This window comes from Phacochoerus africanus, chromosome 3 (genome assembly GCF_016906955.1).
Source record: "Phacochoerus africanus isolate WHEZ1 chromosome 3, ROS_Pafr_v1, whole genome shotgun sequence".
NCBI classification, from domain to species: Eukaryota; Metazoa; Chordata; class Mammalia; order Artiodactyla; family Suidae; genus Phacochoerus; species Phacochoerus africanus.
Genome location: NC_062546.1, coordinates 48,255,246 through 48,279,340, shown reverse-complemented (window position 1 = coordinate 48,279,340; position 24,095 = coordinate 48,255,246). Strand labels below are relative to the sequence as shown.

At 42.6% G+C, this 24,095-nt stretch overlaps 1 protein-coding gene across 1 annotated transcript in view; it reads right to left on the bottom strand.

Annotated features, from left to right (window-relative positions):
- The window catches only part of FERMT1 (FERM domain containing kindlin 1), a 58,421-nt gene that overhangs the window by 22,628 nt on the left and 11,698 nt on the right, over nucleotides 1-24,095 (bottom strand). Inside the window, exons 4-8 of the mRNA XM_047771696.1 lie at nucleotides 20,453-20,599; nucleotides 17,849-18,062; nucleotides 16,944-17,046; nucleotides 3,691-3,798; nucleotides 1,345-1,476 (exon numbers count right to left, since the gene is read on the bottom strand). Coding sequence (XP_047627652.1) covers nucleotides 1,345-1,476; nucleotides 3,691-3,798; nucleotides 16,944-17,046; nucleotides 17,849-18,062; nucleotides 20,453-20,599 — 704 coding nt within the window. The remainder of the gene's footprint in view (nucleotides 1-1,344; nucleotides 1,477-3,690; nucleotides 3,799-16,943; nucleotides 17,047-17,848; nucleotides 18,063-20,452; nucleotides 20,600-24,095) is intronic.

Sequence of the window (24,095 nt, the reverse complement as noted above, 5' to 3'; positions counted from 1 at the left end):
GCTCCTGCTGTGGCCAAGTGGGATTGCTGGTGTCTATGCAGTGCCCAGACATGGGTTCAATCCCCTGCCTGGCACAGTGGGTTAAAGGATCCCTATTGCTGCAGTTGCAGTGTAGGTGGAAACCGTGGCTCAGATCTGATCCCCGGCCTAGGAACTCCACATGCCACTGGGTGGCCAAAAAAAAAAAAAAAAAAAAAGTATCCTTTTTCCTTTGTACCTCTATTAGTGGAGGCAGCAGATAAAAGAAAAGTCTGGAGTTCCGGTTGTGGCGCAGTGGTTAATGAATCCGACTAGGAACCATGAGGTTGCGGGTTTGGTCCCTGGCCTTGCTCAGTGGGTTAAAGGATCCGGCGTTGCCGTGAGCTATGGTGTAGGCCAGCGGCTACAGCTCCAATTCAACCCCTAGCCTGGGAACCTCCATATGCCCAGGGAGCGGCCCTAGAAAAGGCAAAAAGACACACACACACACACACACACACACACACAAGAAAGTCTGAGTCAGGGCCTGAATCTCTAGAATCTTGGAATTTAGTTTGAAGTATTTGCTTTTGCATGACATCAGTTTCCTATTTTAAGGAATTTAACCATAAGAAAACACACATTAAATACATAAGAATATAGTGACTCATTTTTATCTATTACTCTTTTGTACCCAGTTACAATGAGTCTACCTCTCTGATTCAATGTGATTAAACGAATGATTAAAGAAGTTAAACAAAAGGGTGGCTCTCAATGAATGAGTCAAACCAGGAGGGGCATTCCAGTTATAAAGCTGACATTCAGCCACCTGTCATGGATAAGGAGTAAGGGGTGACAAGCAGTGTTATTTCTTTATGTTTTCTTTATGTTTTACTTTATGTTTACTTCCTTTTTTTCCTGAAGTCATAAGGGTTCAGGAACTTTTTGACAACATCCACCAGCAATGTGTGACTCAATCAACAGGTAATAAGGTTTTGTATCTGAAGCATTGTCTCTATTTTCACAGCTATCCCATTCTTCCAGACTTAAAGGGCCAATTCCTCCTTCCATACCAGTGAAATGGGGCCCTCAGCAGTCTTTCCTTCATACCAAGGTAGCTTATCCTTAAGAAGAAACGCAATACCAAAGAACTGTCATTGGGAGTAATGAAAAGACCTTACAGTCCCTTATAGAACCGACCTAAGAAAAGCCAGTCAGTCCTTGCTAGGTTTAAGTTTGTCAGATGAAGTCAGCATGTCTTTTTTCAAAATCAGACAAAACAGTCCCATATTTATAACAATAAAAAAAGCTCATCTATATATTGGTTAATCGGTCACACCACACTTTATCCAAACCACACTTCTGAATTATCAGAAATATTCATACCAAAGCGCTGTCTGCTTTTCCGCCTTCCAGGGTCACTTCCAAATTAGAAAGTGCTGCTTCTACTTCGTCGATCTCAGACTCATTTGTAAAATCCTGTGTTTCAGTGGACAATGACAGTTTGCTAATGTGATACTGCAATGAAAACAGAGGTTTCAGAAACGTTTTAAACACAAATGAATCCAGCAGCCATTTCTTCTTTGCAGACAACTCTCCTATAATACCTAACACCCAACATCTCCTGGAAGGACATCTCCCACTTATGCAGGGACAATGACATTTTTTTTTTGTCTTTTTGCCATTTCTGGGGCCGCTCCTGCGGCATATGGAGGTTCCCAGGCTAGGGGTCGACACCGGCCTATGCCAGAGCCACAGCAACGCGGGATCCGAGCCTCGTCTGCAACCTACACCACAGCTCACGGCAACGCCGGATCGTTAACCCACTGAGCAAGGGCAGGGATTGAACCTGCAACCTCATGATTCTTAGTCGGATTTGTTAACCACTGCGCCATGACGGGAACTCCATTGACATTTTAATTTAAATTATTTTGACATTTGTGGTTCGTCGTGTTCAAACTTGATTCTTTTCCATCACTGACTGACCTTGTGGTGCAAAAGAGATAACAACGGCAAGACCAAGGTCCTTATCTCTTCTGCACTTATAAGATGTGCCCGTTGGTGAGTTATAAGGAATATTTTATTTATTTAGTCTTTTTTTTTTTTAGGGCCGCACTCATGGCATATGGAGGTTCTCAGGCTAGGGGTTGAATTGGAGCTATAGCTGCTGGCCTACACCACAGCCACAGCAACGTCAGATGTGAGCTGCGTTTGCAACCTACACCACAGCTCATGGCAACGCTGGATCCTTAGCCTACTGAGTGATGTCATGGATCGAACCCGCAACCTCATGCTTACTAGTTGGATTCATTTCCACTGAGCCACGATGGTAACTCTTATAAGGAATATTTTAAATTTAAATTTACTATCCTCAAAACCCTAAACAAAACGAAAAGACAACCCACAGAATGGGAGAAAATATTTGCAAATGAAGCAACTGCGAAGGGCTTAATCTCCAAAATACATAAAAACCTCTTGTAGCCCAATACCAAAATACCCCACCAAAAAATGGGCAGAAGATCTACATAGACAATTCGCCAAAGAAGACATACAGATGGCCAAAAAACATATGAAAAATGTTCAACATCACTAATTATTAGAGAAATGCAAATCAAAACTACTACCACCTTACACCAGCCAGAATTGTCATCATCAAAAAGTCTACAAACAATAAATGCTGGAGAGGGTGTGGAGAAAAGGGAACCCTTTTACACTGTTGGTGGGAATGTAAATTGGTGCAACCACAATGGAAAACAGTATGGAGATTCCTCAAAAAAATAAAAATAGAATTACCATTTGATTCACCAATCCCACTCCTGGGCATCTATCCAGAGAAGATACATGTAACCCAGTGTTCACTGCAGCACTATATACACTAGCCAAACCATGGAAGCAACCTAACTGTCCCCCAACAGAGGAGTGGTTTAAGAAGATGTACATAAACACAATGGAATATACTCAGCCATAAAAAGGAATGAAATAATGGCACCTGCAGCACAATGGATGGACCTAGAAATTACCATACTAAGTTAGACAGTGAGACATAAATATGCTATCACTTAAATGTGGAATCTAAAAAAAGGATACAATGAACTCATCTGCAGAACAGAAAATGACTCACAGACTTTGAAAAACTTATGGTTACCAAAGGAGACAGGTTAGAGTGTGGACTAGAGATTTGGGATAGAAATTTTGTGAAACTGGGTTGTGATGATGGTTGTACAACTATACACATAATAAAATTCATTGAATTTAAAAATAAATAAATAAATTTACTACTCTTGGAGTTCCCTGGTGGCTCAGAGGGTTGAGGACCTAGCATTGTTACTGCTGTGGCACAGGTTTGATCCCTCACCTGGGAACTTCCACATGCTGTGGGTGAGGCCAAAAAAATTTTTTTTACTACCCTCATTTTCAGCTTTTTCAAAGAAAAAAATCAGTATGAAGAAAATGAAACTTTAGGAGTTCCCGCCATGGTGCAGTGGAAATGAATCCGACTAGGAACCATGAGGTTACAGGTTAGACCCCTGGCCGTGCTCAGTGGGTTAAGGATCTGGTGTTGCCATGAGCTATGGTTTAGGTTGCAGACGAGGCTCGGATTGGATGTTGCTGTGGCTGTGGTGTAGGCAGGCAGCTGTAGCTTCAGTTTGACCCCTAGCCTGGGAACCTCTATATGCTGAAAGTGCAGCCCTAAAAAGCAAACTCTGGAAAAAGGTACAAATGTTCCCTTACCTGTAGTGCTGCAAAGATCAACATTTCTTCTTCTGTGCAGTCGATTTCTTCTAAGAGAATGGCCCATCTGGCTTGTTCATAGAGCTGGTTTATTCGGACAGCATCATACTAGAGAGAGAAACAGGTACGTGAGTGTGCACGTTTATGAGTGGGCATATTTACATCCTACAATACAAAAGTTCTGGAATAACTGAGGCCATTCCTTGTTCATCGGATGCAATAAACTGTAGTTCGGGTAACAGAAAGAAGTGCTTCCATCTTTCCACTGCCCCAGCTCATTTTACTTCTGAATTAAGACCTTTATGACAATATTTTCCAGAGCTTCTTAAGGTGCCAAACCAATCCATCTTAGATTCTATTATTTTCCCTTTTTTATCACACTTCTATTGGAAGGAAAAACAGGTCATGAAATGGTTTATGTGATAACTAATAAAAAGGAGAAAGGGTTCCCAGGCTGATTTGTAGATTGTAGATTGTGTAATTCTTCTTTTTCTGTTTTTGTTTTTGTTTTTTTTTTTCGCTTTTTAGGGCTACACCTGAGGCATATGAAGGGGGCATATGGAGGGGGCTAGGGGTCGAACTGGAGCTACAGCTGCCAGCCTAGGCCACAGCAACATCAGATCCGAGCTGCGTCTTCGACCTATACCACAGCTCATGGCAATGCTGGATACTCAACCCTCTGAGCGAGGCCAGGGATTGAACCCGAAACCTCATGGTTCCTAGTCGGATTTGTTTCCCCTGTGCCACGACAGCAACTCCTAGACTGTGTAATTCTAATTAGAATCTGACAAGGGTTTTTAGTGTAACTTCATAAAAGCTGATGAAGTTGAATCAGAAAAGAAAATTTTTAAATATCTTCAAGAACTCTTTTTTTTTTTTTGCTTTTTAGGGCTGCAGGTGCAGCATATGGAAGTTCCCAAGCTAGGGACTGAATCGGAGCTATAGCTGCCAGCCTACACCACAGCGACAGCAACAAAGATCTGAGTCGCATCTGTGGCCTATGCCACAGCTCATGGCAATGTGGGATCCTTAACCCACTGAGCAGGGCCAAGGATCGAATTCGAATCCTCTTGGATACTTTTTTTTTTTGTCTTTTTTGCTATTTCTTGGGCCGCTCCCGCAGCATATGGAGGTTCCCAGCCTAGGGGTTGAATCGGAGCTGTAGCCACCGGCCTACGCCAGAGCCACAGCAACGTGGGATCTGAGCCGCGTCTGCAACCTACACCACAGCTCACGGCAACGCCGGATTGATAACACACTGAGCAAGGGCAGGGATTGAACCTGCAACCTCATGATTCTTAGTCGGATTTGTTAACCACTACGCCATGATGGGAACTCCAGCATCCTCTTGGATACTAATCGGGTTTGTTTCACTGAGCCACAGTGGGAACTCCCTCCAAGAACATTTTGGAAAAATCAATGCTGGGGAGATACTTGTTCTCCCAGATATGAAAACTTACAATAAAGCCGCAGCAACTAAAATAGTGTGGTACTGGTATAGTGATTGAAAATGTCCTTAAAGGCAATATCTAGAAACAGACCTATGTATGTATGTCAATTTAATATAAAATAAAATGGAATTTTTAATCATCAGGGGCAGAAAGAATTCAACACTGTAATAGTGTTAAGTGTCCAGCCATTTGGAGAACAAAAATCAAAAATCCCAAAACAATCTTACACCATCCAAAATACATAAATCACAGATACATTAAATAATCTAAACATAGGAGTTCCCATTGCGGGGCAGTGAAAATGAATCTGATTAGTATCCATGAGGATGTAGGTTCTACCCCTGGCCTTGCTCAGTGGGTCGGGAATCCGGTGTTGCTGTGAGTTGTGGTGTAGGTCACAGACCTGGCTTGGATCTGGCATTGCTGTGGCTGTGGCATAGGCCAGCAACTGTAGGTCCAATTCAACCCCTAGCCTGGGAACTTCCATATGCCATGGGTGTAGTCCTTAAAAAAGAAAAAAAAGAATCTAAACTTGAAAAAACACAGTGAGGAGTTCCCATCGTGGCTCAGTGGTTAACAAATCCAACTAGTAACCATGAGGTTCCAGGTTCGATCCCTGACCTTGCTCAGTGGGTTAAGGAGCCAGTGTTGCTGTGAGCTGTGATGTAGGTCGCAGATGCGGCTTGGATCCCGAGTTGCTGTGGCTCTGACGTAGGCTGGCAGCCTCATCTCTGATTAGACCCCTAGCCTGGGAACCTCCGTATGCCGCAGGAGCGGCCCAAGAAAAGGCAAAAACACAACAAAAACAACAAAAAAACAAAAAAAACAAAACCACAATGAGATACTACTTCATATCCACCAGAATAAATCTAACCTAAAAGATAAATAATAACAAATGTTGGCATGAATGCGGAGAAACTGGAACCCTTGCACATTGCTGGTGGGAATGTGATACGGCACTACCTCCATTGGGAAGAGTTCGGTGATTCCCTAAAAAGTTGAACACAGGGAGTTCCCATCGTGGCGCAACGGAAACGAATCTGACTAAGAACCATGAAGTTGCAGGTTTGATCCCTGGCCTCACTCAGTGGGTTAAGGATCCGGCGTTGCTGTGAGCTGTGGTGTACTTTGCAGATGCGGCTCAGATCTGGCGTTGCTGGGCTGTGGTGTAGGCCAGCAGCAACAGCTCCATTAGACCCCTAGCTTGGGAGCCTCCATATGTCTCGGATTTGGCCCTAAAAAGACAAAAAAAAAAAAAGTTGAACACAGAATATGACCCAGCAATTCCAGCCATGAATATATATATTGAAGAAAATTGGAAACCGGGACTTAAATGTGTACACTACTGTTCAGAGTAAGTAGCGTTATTCACAACAGCCAAAAGACAGAAACAACTAAAATATTTATCAGTAGATGAATGAATAAACCAAATTATATACACACAATGGAATACAACTGAATATTATTCAGCCTTAAAAAGGAAAGAAATTCTGATAACATGCTACGACATATGTAAACCTTGAAGACATTAGGCTAAGTGAAAGCAGACAGGACCACTGTTGTATGACTCCACTTACACGAAGTATCTGGAATATAGACATGAAGTAGAGCAGAGATTAGTCATGAGGGGCTGGCGGAGGGGAGAACGGGGGGTTTTGCTTAATGCGTACAGAGTTTCTATACGGGATGATGAAATAGTTGTGGAAATTGTGGTGAGAGTTGTGTAACACCGTGAATGTACTTAACACCACTGAGTTGGAGACCTGAAAATTGTTCACATGGCAAGGTTCTATTTTGTATATTTTACCACAGTTTAAAACATTCAGAGGAAAAAACTACCCAAACTTGTACATGAATATTCACAGTAGCATTCTTCACAGCAGGGAAAAAGTAGAAACAATCCACATGTCCATCAACTGACAAATGGATAAATAAAACATGACGTATACATATAAAGGAATATTATTTGGCAATAAAAAGAAATAAAATACTGCTATGTGCTACAATATGGATGACCTTTGAAAATCTCATGCTAAGTGCAAGAAACTATCACAAAGCCCCACATATTGTATATACTGTATAACACCATTTACATGAAATGTTGAGAATAAGCAAGTCCATAGAGATAGGAAGTAGACTGATGGTTGCGGATGGCTGGAGGGAAATTGGAAAAGACCCTCAATGGGTGATGGCTTTTTGGCAGGATGATGGAAGCGCTCTGAAATTAGATAGTGGTGATGCCTGCACCACTGAATATATTAAAAACCACTGACTTGTACATATTAAATGGGTGACTTGGTATGTGAAATGCATGGTATGTGAATTATGTATCTAGGGGCAATTATAAAAACATCTAAAGCTAACAAGCAAAACTATTAGAAGGAAACATGAGGAGCTCCTGTTGCGGCTCAGTGGGTTAAGAACCCAATACAGTGTCTGTGAGGATGCAAGTTTGATCCTTGGCCTTACTCAGTGGCTTAAGGATCAGGTGATGCTGCAAGGTACAGTGTAGGTCACAGACGTAGCTCGGATCCAGTACTGCTGTCGCTGTGGTGTAGGCCCACAGCTGCCACTCCGATTCGACCCCTAGCCTGGGAACTTCCATATGCCGAAGGTGAGGTGTTAAAAGGAAGAAAAAAAAAAAAAGAAAGAAGGAAACATAAGAGAAAACTTTTTGTAATCTTTGAGTGGGGAAGCCCTTACTAAAAGCAAGACAGGAAACCTTTAGGTTATGCATGAGACTGACTTGACAATCAAAAATTTAAATTTTTAATGGTGAAAAATACCCTAAAGAAGGTTATATAGGACAACATGCAGATTGAAAGAAAATAAATATATTTTTGGCTGAGCCCTTGGCATGCATAAGTTTCTGGGCCAGGAATTGAACTTGTGCCATAGCAGTGACAACACTGGATCCTTTACCTAGTTAAGCAACCGAGCCATCAAGGGCAGCCAAAAAAAACCCCAAACAGACCCCAAGATATGTTATAAATGTATGTGAAAAATTCTGCATGAATAATAAAATCTAAATAGTATGTACAGTCACTGAAATTTTAATTGGACTAACAAACTGTCATTTCTGTCTATCCATTTGTCTGTCTCTCCGTCTACCTGCTACACAGTGCTACAATCCTAATGCTTATAGGGGTTTTAATGAGAGCAAGTTAAATCACCCAATAAGGATTTTCTCTCAAATGCAGTCAGTAAAGATTTTAAAAATTGAATAAAATTGAATAAAAGCTTCCACATGTAAAACGACTTAACTCTCCTCCACCTCCATGTCAAATAAAACAATCCTTTGAAAGGATATAGGTTAGGAGTTCCTGTTGTGGCTCAGCAGTAACAAACCTGACTAGTATCCATGAAGACTCAGGTTTGATCCTGACCTCACCCAGTGGGTTAAGGAGCCAGCGTTAATCATGAGCCTGTTAAATGTGACTACTTCTTGGAGAAAGGACATAGTAAAGGACTCCCATTTTTTTTTCTCTACATAATTCCTTTTGTCTTTTTTTTTTTTAGGGCCGCACCTGCAGCATATGGAGGTTCCCAGGCTAGGGGTCGAACTGGAGCTGTAGCCACCGGCCTACACCAGAGCCACAGCAATGCCAGATCTGAGCCGCATCTTCGATCTATACCACAGCTCACAGCAATGCTGTATCCTTAACCCACTGATCGAGGCCAGGGATCGAACCCGCAACCTCATGGTTCCTAGTCGGATTCATTCGGCTGCACAACGACAGGAACTCCCAATTCCTTTTTATGTTTGATTTTCTTTGTGGTAGAATACATATACAATTTATCATCCTAACCATTTTTAAGTGTACGTTAGCCTTGCTGTGCAACCATCACCACTGTCTGTCTCCGGAATTCTTTTCACCTTGTAAAACTGGAATTCTGTACCAATTAAACAATAACTCCTAATGTTTGATTTTCTTTTCTTTTTTTTCAATTGAGTTTACACTTTACCATATCCTTTAAAAAAGATAAAAATGTTGAAGAAAACATGGAAGAGAAATAGAGTACCTAACAGGTTTATCACAGGTTGGTTAGCATGCGTTTGTTTTTCCTTTCGCATTAATCTTAGACACACTAAAGAAAAAGGTGACCATGAAGACCAAGATCTGAAGTGAAAAGAAAATCATGGACTTGGAGAACAGACTTGTGGTTGCCAAGGGGCGGGGGGAGGGATTGGGATGGACTGGGAGCTTGGGGTCGATAGATGCAGACTATTGCCTTTGGAATGGATTAGCCATGAGATCCTGCTGTGTAGCACTGGGAACTGTGTCTAGTCATTTATGATGGAGCATGATAATGTGAGAAAAAAGAATGTATACATGTATGTGTAACTGGGTCACTATGCTCTACAGGAGAAAAAAAAAATGAAATGTTGAAAAAAAAAAAAAAGATCTGAAGTGAGATAAACCCAGCAAGTGGTCTACTCTCAGGCCAGGGGGACCGTGACCTGCCCTCAGGCTCCCTCCTTCTCAGAGTTTCTAAAGCTGCTCAGAAAGGACAAATTCAAATCCAAGTGTGTGGTTTTCAGGGGGCCAGAATAGTAATAACTTGAGAAATTCTGTCCTTTTGTGAACTTTGCCAGGTGTCATGGCAACGCTCAGGAGTTCATACCAGAATCCTCCCAAAACAACCCAAAACATGGCACACATGAAAACATTCATGGCAGCATTACTCATAACAGCTCCAAACTGGAAGCCACCCAGTGTCCCTAAGCTGGAAAAGGGGTAAATTCAGACATGGACACCACTTAAGGAAAACACAGATAAATCTCAAAGCCATCACACCCAGTGAAAGAGTCCAGATGCAAGACTACACTGTATGATGCCATATGTGAAATTTCTGGGAAAGGTAAAACCTGAGACAGAAAGCAGACCAGTGGTGGGCTGGGGGCAGGGACTGACCACAAATGGGTCCGAGGAAATGTTTTTGGGTGAGGCAAATGTTTTAAAACCAGATTTCTGGTGATAATGGTGCAACTATGTGAATTTACTAAAATTCATACTGTACACTTACAACAGGTGAATTTTATGGCATGTAAATTATACTGCAATCAAAAGACATGACAACAAAACAAATCACATACACAATGCACACCAAAAACCAGGCAGCCAATTCCTAACCCTCCCCCGCAAAAGGACCCTGCCTGTAATTCACAGCTGAAACACAAAATCTAAATAGTATGCACAGTGTCTGAAATTTTTTTTTTTTTTGTCTTTTTGCTATTTCTTGGGCCGCTCCTGTGGCATATGGAGGTTCCCAGGCTAGGGGTCGAATCGGAGCTGTAGCCACCGGCCTACGCCAGAGCCACAGCAACTCGGGATCCGAGCTGCGTCTGCAACCTACACCACAGCTCCTGGCAACGCTGGATCGTTAACCCACTGAGCAAGGGCAGGGACCGAACCCGCAACCTCATGGTTCCTAGTCGGATTCGTTAACCACTGCGCCACGACGGGAACTCCCTGCATTTTTTTTTTTTTTTGGCATTTCTTGGGCCGCTCCCGTGGCATATGGAGGTTCCCAGGCTAGGGGTCTAATCGGAGCTGTAGCCACCAGCCTATGCCAGAGGCACAGCAACGCGGGATCCGAGCCGCGTCTGCAACCTACATCACAGCTCACAGCAACGCCGGATCGTTCGTTAACCCACTGAGCAAGGCCAGGGATCGAACCCGCAACCTCATGGTTCCTAGTCGGATTCGTTAACCACTGCGCCACGACAGGAACTCCCAGTCTCTGAAATTTTAATTGGACTAACAAACTGTCATTTCTATCTGTTTATTCATCTGTCTGTCTGTCCCTCTGTCTATCTTCTACATAGTGCTACAATCCTAATGCTTATAGGGGTTTTAGTGAGAGTAAGCTAAAGCACCCAATAAGGATTTTCTCTCAAATGCAGTCAGTAAAGATTTTAAAAATTGAATAAAAGCTTCCACACGTAAAACGACTTAACTCTCCTCCACCTCCATGTCAAATAAAACAATCCTTTGAAAGGATATAGGTTAGGAGTTCCTGTTGTGGCTCAGCAGTAACGAACCTGACTAGTATCCATGAAGACTCAGGTTCGATCCCCAGCCTCATTCAGTGGATTAAGAATCTGGCATTGCCATTAGCTGTGGTATAGATCGAAGATGAGGCTCGGATCTGGTGTTGCTACAGTTGTAGGCCGGCAGCTGCAGCTCTGATTCGACCCCTAGCCTGGGAACTCCCATACTGCCATGGGTGCGGCCCTAAAAAACAAACAAAACAAAAAAGGAAGAATATAGGTTAAGGGAGACTTGCCTACATTTGCAGATTGACATCAGAAATGAAGTGCAAGCCGTCCTAGGACCAGGCGAGGCCTGCCTCTTGCTAAGACATTCTGGAACCCTGCTGCATCCACAGAGCTCTGAATTGCCCTCTTTGGACTTGCTCACATTCCCACGGAGGCTCTGGAACAGCACAAGATCCTGGGTCTTTCATAGATTCATTTTTTAACAAGTGTCCTGAAAACTTTCTTTCTGAGAACTCCTTTAGTAGTTTTGGTGGCTCAGAAACAAAGTTTTTCCCTGATGGGGACTGGCTACTGCTTTCTCATTGGCCCTAGATTTCCTTTGTTTCCTGGTTAACTGAAAATAGAAAACTTGCAAAGCCCGTGGCTTCTGCCACCTCCACTCCTTAAATCTTTGTTTCTCCCCATTGAGTCAAGTCATTCTTCTCTCCTTCCACCAACCAACAACACAAGCAACAAAACCTACCTTCCATAGTTTTCATGCTCCCAGGAAGGGATTACTATTTGGTTCTAATCACTGAAGAGTCCTTATTCGCTGGGTAGCAACTTATAGTATCCTTTAGAACTTTTTATTTTTTTTGGCCATGGCCACAGCATGCGGAAATTCTGGGCCAGGCCAGGATTTGAACCCATGCCACAGCATTGATAATGCTGGATCCTTAACTGCTAGGCCACCAGGGAGCGCCTCCTTTAGGCCTCTGATGAAAGCTGATGTGCCTTTTATCTAATGAACATTTAAAAAATACTATAAGCTATTAGAACTATAAAAGTTATTTTAAAAATACACATATTTTAAAATGCATTCAAATGGGGCAAAATAGTATGTAATGATAGAATTTATTCTGAAAGAATTCAAAAGGGACAGAGTATCTTATTTTTTGTTTTCCCAAAATGGTAGTTTCTCTACCAACCCGGTACCTTGTTCTTTTTCATTTGGTAATATTCCCTGAATACATTCCCCATTCAGAAAAGCTGATTCATTCTTCCTAACCACAACACTACATGAATGAACTATAATGAAATTAACCAGCTCCCTATGGATGGATGTTTAGGTGGTTTCCAGTCTTTTCCTAAACAAATATGGTAATAAATGTTCTTGTGCACAGACATGTCAATTCACATATTTGAGTATAACTGTGGTATAAATACCAAGTGGTGGATTTACTGGGTCAAAGCTATGCAGCACTGTAATCCTGAGAGACACTGCCAAATTGCCTTCTATTGAGGCTAGGTTAATTCGTACTTTGACCTACAAGGAGAGTATGGCTAAGCTGGCTCATTTCCCCACATTCTTGTTAAGATAGTGTATGAAACTTTTTGATCTTTGCCAATATAAGACTACGAGCCATTGTAGTTCTTTGTCTATGAACTACGTGTTCACATTTTTTGTTCATTAGCCTACTTGGTCGTTGGTATTTTTATTATTGATGTGGAAGAGCTCTTTATACATTAGAGAGACCAGTCTTTCGTTTGTAGCATGTGTTGCAATGACTTTTTAAAAACTTTGCTTATAGTTTTTTGTCATGCATAAAATTTTCATTTTTTTCTTTTTAGCTGCATTTATGGTATATGGAAATTCCTGGACCAGGGATCAAATCTGAGCTATAGATGTGGCCTGTGCCACAGCTAGGGCAATGCCAGATTCTTAACCTACTGTGCCCAGCTGGGTGTCGAACCTGCACCACTGCAGAGACAACATGGGATCCCTAACCTGCTGTACCACAGTGGGAACTCCAAAATTTTCATTTTTAAATTAAAATGTACCAATCTTTTCTTTCATGGACTCTGGAATTTGCATTTTTAAAATATATGTGAAATGCTGCATTCTAGTACTTTCATATCTCTAAGATTAAAATCTCAAATCAGCTCTTGTTGCCTCTGCCCTACAGCCTAATTGCCTCTTTCTTCTGAAAGCCAGAGAAGAGAAGCTCCCTGGACCTATTATACAATTTAGCTCCTAACTGTAGGATGCCTTGCATGTTTGCAGTGGTTTCATGGGTACTATCTTTGCTCTTCTTGATTTGACTGTAGATTCTCCGAAAGCAGGAACTCTATCTTAAGTTTCTACATCCCTCTACATGGCACACACTAGGAGCCTTACACTTGGTTTCTTTGATAGCACTCCATACTTTAGGAGGGGAGAGAAGGGAGGACTGCCACAACTCTAAAGTACTTGGGGATCACCACTCTGTCCTCCAAAGTCATATCCTGCCAGCCTGAGTTTTCCTGTCACCTTTGGGTTGACAGCTGCTATTTGGCTGTAAGAGTCAAATATGTTCCGTTCAGAGCTATGGAGAGGGAACTCTACCAATTAAGCAAGCAGAGGCTGGAGGCAAAGAACCTAGACAACAGCCTAGTGACCTCTGCCTTCAGGGTCTTTGTCCCATTCTGCGAGTACGATTCTTTTTTATCTTCCCTTTTTTAGACAAACATATTTAACCCTGCCCCTCCATGTTTGATATCTACGCTGATGATCTGCCATATGTGAATTCTTTGACTGTAGAGTCACTCATATGTTCCTGACAATTTTTTTTCTAAGAAGCAGATGACTGACCTCTTTTTAGCACTGAGCTTAACTGCCAAAGCAAGGACATAATGGGGAATCTCTTGGCAAGGAAACTGCTAAGAGGGTCCCCAAGGACCAGTTGATCTCATCATGGAGCAGGTGACTAGGAAAGTCTGACTCTCAGCATCCTTGCAGCGTGTAAGGGTGGAGAGCAAAGGAAATATCAGAAAGGCTCCCTATCTCTGAGGAGTCTGCAGTTGATTTGCAGAGAAAATCCATAAGTGTGGTAAACTCAGAGGTGTGAGTCTTGAAATCACACTTAGTTGTGGCTCGTAGAAGGGAAACGCCAGTGTGACCAAGAGGAGAGAGAAGCTCCTTTCTGGAAGAGATAAGATTTGAATGCGCTCTCAGGGCAGGGTTTCTGAATCCGGGGTTCTTGGATTTGGAGTCTAAAGCAAGGGGTCCATAAGCTTGGCTGAGGAAAAACTAGATCTCTATTTGTACCACCTTCTAATAGAAAATTAGGGCATTTCCATTGTGGCTCAGTGGTTAACGAAACCAACTACTATCCATGAGGACATGGGTTTGATTCCTGGCCTTACTCAGTGGGTTAAGGATCCAGCATTGCCATGAGCTGTGGTGTAGGTTGAAGATGTGGCTCAGATTTGGCATTGCTGTGGCTGTGGCATAGGCCATCAGCTACAGCTTCGATTCAATCCCTAGCCTGGGAACTTCCATCTGCTGTGGGTGCGGCCCTAAAAAGCAAAAAAAAAAAAGTAAAAATATGTTTTATTTATGCATCAACTAGAAAAAGAATTTAAGCCAGTTTATTAGAATACATAGCCTACAACAAGATAGCTTAAGTTACCTAGGAACTAGGCAAGGCAAGAGTAAATTTGAGTCCAGAATGAGGCTTAAAAATGAAATCACAGAGAACACAGAGAATTGGGTCTAGTGGACAATGCAAAAAAGAAAATCTGAAGAGTCATATCAATCACAGCGCCTTCAAAAAATCAAAATAATTGGTTAGAAGAAGCCGCAACAATAATTTCTCCCAAAGGTTTTAGCAAGGAAGGGCCAAAATTCGCTTTCTTCCACTGTCCACCAGAAGTAATGCACTCCAGATGCCACTAGGTTTATGGAATTAAGTTGGATGTAAACCAAAGATAGGGAAGCAGTGGGAGCTGAGATGGGCTCCTGGAGACCAGACTAAAAATCCGGATCAAGGAGAAGATAGTGACGTGAGGGACAGAAACCCTGCTGTGCTATGTGTGCTATGTAGGCTATCCACCAAAGTCATCTTTAGAATCGGAATATGTATCAGTTGGCACTTGCTGCACAACAAACCAACCCAAAATGTAGTGGCTTAAAACACAATAATCTATTATTGCTGGTGAGTAGCTGAGTGGCTCTGTGGATTCATGTCAGGATTAACTGATTTCACTTGAGTTCACCCATGTTCCTGAACTGGCTGGGGACTGGGCTAGTCGGGAATGCCCTCAGCTGGGATGGCTCATCCCAGGATACTCCAGGCTTTTTCACATGGCGATAGCAGAAGGGAGCAAGCAGAAGCACGTGAGGCCTCTGAGGCTGAGGACTAGAATGGGTGCCTCATGCCTTGGACTCCATTCTATTGGCGAAAGCACAGTCACAAGGCTGGCCCTGATTCAACGAGAGGGAGCAAAGATCCCACCTGCTGATGGACTGAGCTGCAAGATCACACTGTCAATGGTATGGATAGAGAAAGTGATAGGAAATTGCAGACATCTTTGCAATCAATCTACCACAAGTATCCTGGAATATTTCAGGTCATTTAAGTTGTATGTTTGCCCCCAAAGGATATCTCCTTTACATATCTAGTCCACTTGGGCAGACATTTGAGATCTCTTTGTGTCTCTCTTTCACAAAAAGTCATGAAAGCCATCCCTGGTTTTAAGATGATATATAGGATTTTCAATTGACCCAAGTAAGACAAATGACCATCTAATCCCACCAAAAGCTGTGGAAAGAAGGGGACAGGTGCAGAAAAGGTGACCCTCGATCGAGCACCCCTCAGTAAGTGGAGAAAAGCAGCTGGTGCGGAAGTGGGTGAAAATGATCTGATGAAATCATGCTGCTGCACGCTCAGGAGAGCTGAGACCCAGCTTTATTTATTTATTTTTTTTAAGGGCTGCACCCACAGCACATGGAAGTTCCCAGGCTAGGGGTTGAATCAGAGCTACAGCTGCCAGCGTACACCAAAGCCACAGCAATGTGGGATCTGAGTTGCCATCTGTGACCTACACCACAGCTCATGGCAACATCAGATCCCCAACCCGCTGAGCAAGGCCAGGGATCGAACCCAAATCCTCATGGATCCTAGTCAGATTTGTTAACCACTGAACCACGATGGGAACTCCCAGCTTGTAATTTCTATGTCTGGCCACTGAAGTGCTGGTTCTCAATTCTACCAAAGGGAGAGTGGGGGCAAGGAAGGGGTAGACGTTCAGAGCACTGATTTCACCACTCAGCTGCCCTGAGAAACTTCTGGTGGGAAATGTGCACTTAAAGTGGGAGGTGGCAGCCAGCTGGGGTCATTACCTCTTCCTTGTCACCCAAGACTCCTTCAGCACTGCAGTGCTGAGCTGGTGTGTGCCTTCATGGGGTCCTGGCTCCTCCGCCTGGACCCCTCCCCCGCTTAATCTGAGCCCTGCCAACGCCTTCCTTTCTAAGTATGAAGGGCTCCAGCTCTGTGAGCCACTCCCTTCTTGTTCCTTCATTCCTGTAAATGGAGGAGGCAACACCGACCATGCATGAAGCTCCTTCAAGACTCCCACTAACTCAGGGGTAGCTCATCATGCTCGCTAGAGACTAAAAGATGAAAATCCAGAGACCTTTATACATTTATTGGTCTAACCCTGCAGAGCTAAATAGATGACACAAATTAATCTTGATTTTGATAACTAAATGGCTCAGTTTTACACATCCACGCATTCACATTTTAAAAAAGGGAGAGAAGAGAGAAAAAGTATCTTACTTTGGGATTCAAGTCAAAGAAAGTGTAGTATTTAAATCGTAACAGCAGCTGCTCATCCTCCTGGATGCCTTGTTCCATGAGGGAACGTGAAGAGTCTAGCCAACTGGAAAACAACAGGATGACTTTTAAAATCAGTCAGTTTTACACACACACACATATTATATATTATGTATATATATTATACATTATGTTTATATATGCATATTATGTAAATGTATCTACGTGTGCGTGTGTGTGTATCCTTGAACAAAGTCCAGGTAACCAATATAAGCAACAAAGAGTAAGGGAGAGCTTGATAATAGCTTTTATATCCATTTTATCATATAGCTTGATAATAGCTTTTATATCCATTTTATCATATAGCTTGATAATAGCTTTTATATCCATTTTATCATATAGCTTTCCAAGTGCTCTTGGTATATACCTATATTTCTCATTGACACTGTAAAATAACCTGGTGATGGGAGAAATGGTGCTTTGAGTGTGTTTTCTGAGACGCCTTCAAACAAAAGCTCGTTGGCATGGAGAACAGAGAAAGGATGTTCTAGGAAAGGCAGTGGGCCAGCGGGGCCACCTTAGGTCTCCGCTGCTGTCCAGTGGGGACCAACCCACTCAGAAGCTGTTCTACATCCATAAAATACACTTTGCACACATGTGCAGGCAAAGAATTAGTATTCTAATGGTAAATATGGTAAACCACTGAGTTAACCCAACCCATGAATGTTGTCACACTTTAAATGTATTAAAAGGCTGCATTTTTCCCTTTTGTTGCTAAGATCAGCACTGACTTTTGTTAGGCCTGCTAAATTCAAAATTAAACACCTCTCACCTCCCCATCTCTGCAACATCTCTCTTACTATGTCACCATAAGCTCGCAGAGAAGCAAAATGAAGTCACGTCCTTACCCTGCATTAAGCTTGGCTTTGTCAATCAGAGATCGAGGCTGGTACATATCAGCAAGCACTTCTGGTGACTGGGGGGGCTGGCTGAATGCGAGGATGCTACAGTTCTGTTCAGTCAAAGGACTGTCACTGAACCAAGTCATTGTGGAAGACGCTGGTGTTCCACTGATGGGGTCATACATTGGGGTCATGGTTTTACTGTATAAGCCAGGATTTACTGCAAAGCAAAGGAGGGTATTAACGAGGATATGAGATTTGGTGTAGGACTCTTTTAAGTAAATATTAGTACTGCTTGTACTAAAATGGATTTTGAACTTAAATGTTTGTATCATTTAAAAGAATCAGATGAAGAGTTCCCGCCATGGCACAGTGGGTCAAGAATCTGCAGTAGTTCTGGTCGAGCGGAGATGTGGGTTTGATACCTGGCCTGGCACAGTGAGTTAAAAGGATCTGGCATGCTGCAACTGCATCACAGGACACAGCTGCAGCTTGGATTCAATCCCTGGCCTGGGAATTTCATATGCCATAGGTTAGAAACAAAATAAAATAATCAGATGAACCACTGGTGATGGGAAGAGGTTATACACAGATAAAACTCTTGCCTGAATATTTAGTTCCTGGAAAGCCTGGGAACTCAAAGGCTGTAAAAACTTCCAAAATCAACCCACACAAATGTTGGGGACTATCGCCATCTCGATAATTCAAAATTGTCCTATCTCAGTAGTGCGAAATGGCACTTTTAGAAAACTGGAGCTCTCAAAGAAGGCATGCACAATAATATATTTTTTTGACAGATCCTTAAACCAATTGCAGTACTTAATTTGAAGAACCTAGCTAGTTGGTGGTTTATAAATCATCTGACTCTAATTTGCTTAAGGTAAGCGCAAATAATTCCCTTCATTCTCTGCATTGGAATTACTATGCAAGAAAACCATCAGTGTTGCAAGCAGACTAGAAATTTATCCTTTTTTTCCCCTCACAGTGTGCAGCAGCTTGATGTGGGATCTCAGTTCCCAGCCCAGGGACTGAACCCAGGCAGCAGCAGTGAAAGCGCTGAGTCCTAATCACTAGGCCACCAGGGAACTCCCTAGAGATTTATTCTTATATACAGGTATATCTTATTTTATTGCTCTTCACAGACACCTTTTTTTTTTTTTTTTGTCTTTTTAGGGCCGTACTGGGAGCATATGGATGTTCCCAGGCTAGGGGTCAAATCGGAGCTATACCTGCCAGCCTACATCACAGCCACAGCAATGCAGGATCTGAACCACGTCTGCAACCTACCCCACAGCTCACAGCAATGCCAGGTCCTTAACCCACTGAATGATGCCATGGATTGAACCTGCGTCCTCATGGATGCTAGTCAGATTTGTTGAGCCATGACGGGAAGGCCTTTTATTTATTTATTTATTTATTTATTTTTATTTTAACAAATTGAAGGTTGTGGCAACCATGTGTGGAGTAAATCTATTGGCTCCATTTTCCCAATGTTCTGGTAACTACTAGCCCAAACCTTTCCTTGCTATTATATTTTTTACAGGGATCTGTGATCAGTGATTTTTTTTTTTCTTTTTTCTTTTTTTTGGTCTTTTTAAGGTCACACTCATGGCACATGGAAGTTCCCAGGCTAGCGGTCTAATCAGCTGCCAGCCTACACCACAGCCACAGCAACTCGGGATCTGAGCCAAGTCTTCGACCCACACTGAAGCTCATGGCAACGGTGGATCCTTAATCCACTGAGGCCAGGGACTGAACCTCATGGATACTAATCGGGTTTGTTACTGCTGAGTCACGATGGGAACTCCTTGTGATCAGTGAGCTCTGATGTTACTACTATCATGTGCTGAAGGCTTAGATGATATTAGTGCTTTTAGCAATAAAGTATTTTTTAATTTAGTTATGTACATTCTTTTAAAGACACCATGCTATTGCACACTTAACAAGTAATAGTACAGTGTAAACACAACTTTTAGTGGCAGCTTTGGCTCAGATTTGATCCAGGGCCCAGGGGACTTCCATATGCCGAGGGTGTGACCAAAAAAGAAAAAAAAAAAAAGCCTCCCCCGAATACATAACTTTTATATACACTGGAAATTTAAAAAAAAAAATCATGTGACTTGCTTTCAGACGGTGGTCTGGAACCAAATCTGCAATACCACTGAGGCATGCTTGTCAAAATAAAAGGATGATGCCTTTCCAGAATTTTTACCTCCCAAAGCAAAGTTTAAATTGAGTTAAAGAGTCATGTGGAGTTAGGATCAGGAAAACAAGTATATTTGAGAGAGCTAACAAATCTCCTTTATCCCACAAATTCATGGCCAATTCTACTAAAGCTCTGCAATCATCAGCAACATCATATACACAATTAAGCCGTACACATAATACACACAATAAGCTATACAACATGTACCTTGCTAAAAAATTTCTGTTCTAAAATTAGTTGAATATTTTTTCCCCATCACTGGAAGCCTCAATTTTAGTCCTTCTTTATTTGGGGGAGAGAGGAAAGGCCAAGCAGAGGGGAGGAGAGGTCTCGGAACATATGAATATAAGAAATTATAGGACTTAATAATGAATTAAAACAATGACCTCTATCATGCATCTTACCTGGTGAACCTGAAATGGTTGGAGAAACCTCCAGATTTAAAATATCTTCAATTATGGGCTCTTTACTGTTTTTTTCTTTTTTTTTCTTCTTTTTAAAATATTCATCAGAAGGCTTTAACAAGGAAAGTTCTTCTGCTCTTCTAATATCTAAAAATAAATATAAGAAAGAAAGGAGAAAAGCAAAAAGTAAAAAGAAAATTCCTTCCAAGACTCAGAGTCACGTTGGCCATCTGAAACCATTTCTCAGGTTCCATTTACTGGAACTAAATTGCATTCCTTTTGAAGAAAGGGGACCAGTGACCCCCTCAAAAAGGGTGTGTGGAGGGATCAAAAAGTGGAGGGAGGAATTTCCCATTGTGGCTCAGTGGGTTAAGAACCCGACTAGTATCCATGAGGATGCAGGTTTGATCCCTGGACTTGCTCAGTGGGTTAAGGATCTGACGTTGCCACAAGCTGCAATGTAGGTTGAAGATTCGGCTCGGACCTAGTGTTGCTGTGGCTGTGGCTGGGGCATAGGCCGGATTTTTGTCCTTCCTTACCCTTCATTGGAAGTTCCCAGGCTAGGGGTAAAATAGAAGTTGTGGCTGCTGGCCTACACCAGTCACAGCAACATTGGATCTGAGCCACATCTGCGACATACGCCGTAGCTTATGGAAATGCCGAATCCTTAACACACCGAGCAAGGCCAGGGATCGAACCTGCATCTTCATGGACACTAGTCAGGTTCTCAACCCACTGAGCCATAACAAGAACTCCAATTTCATACTATTCTTGTGTCATCTATTTGCTGCCAGTTTTTTCATCTCTCCTTCTTTCTCCCTCCCTCCTTCTTCTTTCCTTAGTTTTTACAACAAGCAAGGACCCCACCTTTTTTCTTTATGGACCATGGGTCCTCAGAGCCCATCTCTGTCCAACAGCTACTTTCATCCTCAAGGCAGACATCGGCCTGCCCATCTCTCAGCCCTTACTGTTTCATATCATTCTGACCCATCTTCCAAGGGTAGCTGGGACACATGTCCTTTGGAACAAGAGTGCCTGCTCTGGATGCCAGAGTCTGCACTGCCCTGATACAGATGCAACAGCACACGAGTTCAGAGAATTTACACCCCTCAAAAGCAGCCCCTAAGGACACCACAACTGATGAGAGTGGTGTTACTAACACCCCCGCTTCGTCACCCTCGGTGGCACAGCTCCTGAGTCATGTCCACAGTGCCACCCAGAAGCAACTATTAAGCACATTGGCTACTGTGATCCCGATTAGAACCGCAGCTGCACACATGTGACTTAATTAGTAACATTTGTTTATTAGTGGCCTCTCCCCAGTTTCCTGGCCTCACCTTCCAAATAAATAATATTTGTACTTGAATTCTTCTTCTTCTTTTTTTTTTTTAAAGGGCTGCACCTATGGCATATGCAAGTTCCCAGGCTAGGGGTCAAACTGGAGCTAAAGCTGCCAGCCCACGTCACAGCTGCAGCCATTCGGGATCTGAGCCATGTCTGAGAACTACACTACAGCTCATGGCAATACTGGATCCTTAATCCACTGAGCGAGGCCAGGGATCAAACCCACATCCTTATGGACTCTAGCCAGGTTTGTTAAGGCTGAGCCACAAAGGGAACTCCAGTACGTGAAATCTTTACTCAGGTCTGCTTCTGGAGAACTCCAACTAAGAAGATAACCCCTTTTCCACCTTTTACCAAATATGCTCATAACTGCCATTTACAACCAGAACTGATAACTATTAAGCACACTGGCTACTGTGATTCTAGATTAAAGCCAAGAAATGGAGTCAGTCTTTCTGAGAGATTTTCCTGGAGGTAAATGCACTGATTCCATAGCCCCTCCCACTCTTCGCTTCCAGGACTGCCTGGTGCTAAGGCTGAGGCTGGCAGTTCAGTTCACTTTCCTCCCAGTAAACAAGGAAGCCCGACTGTCAGCTTGCAACACACACCCGTGACCATTCCAGCTGCGTAATTTATACACAAATCATGGAGATGAATAAAAATTTCCAGTGGAAGTATTAGAAACAAAAAACAAAACAAAAAACCCCAGCAAGTCTAACCTTTGTGTCTTTTCTTTCCTTTAAGGAAAAAATCGTCGTCTTGCTAAATTTGATTTAGCTTGAACTGATCAGATATAAAAGGTGATTACTAGAAATGTCAAGTTGAGACCTTTAGACTGACTGTCAAGATGTAATCTAGAAAAGAATGTATGAATGCTTCTGTTTATTTATTTAGTCTTTTTAAGGGCCACACCTGCAGCATATGGAAGTTCCCAGGCTAGGGGTCGAATCGGAGCCACAGCTGCTGGCCTACGCCAGAGCCACAGCAACGCCAGATCCAAGCTGTGTCTGCAACCTACACCACAGCTCACGACAACACTGGATCCTTAACCCACTGAGCGAGGCCAGGGATAGAACCTGCATCCTCACAGATCCTAGTCAGATTTGTTTCCGCTGAGCCATGACAGGAACTCCCTCGTCTGTTGATTTTAAAACCTCAAGGTTTTGGCCCCAGTAGCAATGTGTGCTTCCAGTCCACTGTGGTATATGGGATGTACAGTTTTACTTACTTGTTTACTTTGTTTTCAAGTCTTCATTAAAATATTACTGACAGCAAGGTGCCCTGTGCTTGTCATTTGCTTATCATGCATTGGGACAATTCTGGAACTTACATTCAGTCATTTGTTCAGTCAACAAACAGTTACTAAGCAGTAGCATGCCAGGCAGTGTGCTAGGTGTTTGGAACACAGATGTGCTCAAGAAACAGTTCTGTCTTCACCTTATTTAGCACCATAGCAGCCTGCACTACTCAATCCTGCGTACACTATTACACTTTTTCCTTTTTTTTCTCTACTACCTACTCCTTCTAACATCTTTTTTTTTTTTTTACATGATTTATTTTCTGTCTCCGTATGCTCAGTGTAAGCTCTGTAAGCAGAGATTTGGGACTATTTTTACCACTAACCCATCCCTGGCACTCACCACAGTGCCTGCCAAATCAAAAAATATATATTTGTGGAAGAAACGAATGAGCATTTTATAGTTTAATAGGGAGGATAGAACGCTCACTCACACAGTGTATTTACTATGTTCAAATACTAAATCTTAGCCTTGGAACTCAAGAATATTGCTATACACTTTCAAAAATTATAAAATATCAACACTTTCATGACCCACTTCCCTTTCATTATGAAGTCCCAGGAAGAAGAAATGGTTTGGACAGTGTTGTCCCTGATGGCTGTTAAACTCGTGGGTGGAGTTCCCATCAGGGCTCAGTGGTAATGAACCCGACTAGTATCCATGAGGACATGGGTTCGATCCCTGGCCTCACTCAGTGGGTTAAAGGATCTGGCATTGCCAGCCTGTGGTATAGGTCACAGACACGGCTTGGATCTTGCGGTGCTGTGGCTATGGCGTAGGCCAGCAGCTACAGCTCCGATTCTACCCCTAGCCTGGGCACCGCCATATGCCATGGGTACATCCCTAAAAAAACAAACAGCAAAAAACAACTCATGGGACACCAACCGATAAGCATTAGTTTTCAATCCATAATCAAGTGTTTTCTGCTGAAAATAAACCCACAAATGCTTTTTGTGGACAGAGCTATTAACTGGAGCCAAGTGTTAGGGAAGCAATTAAGA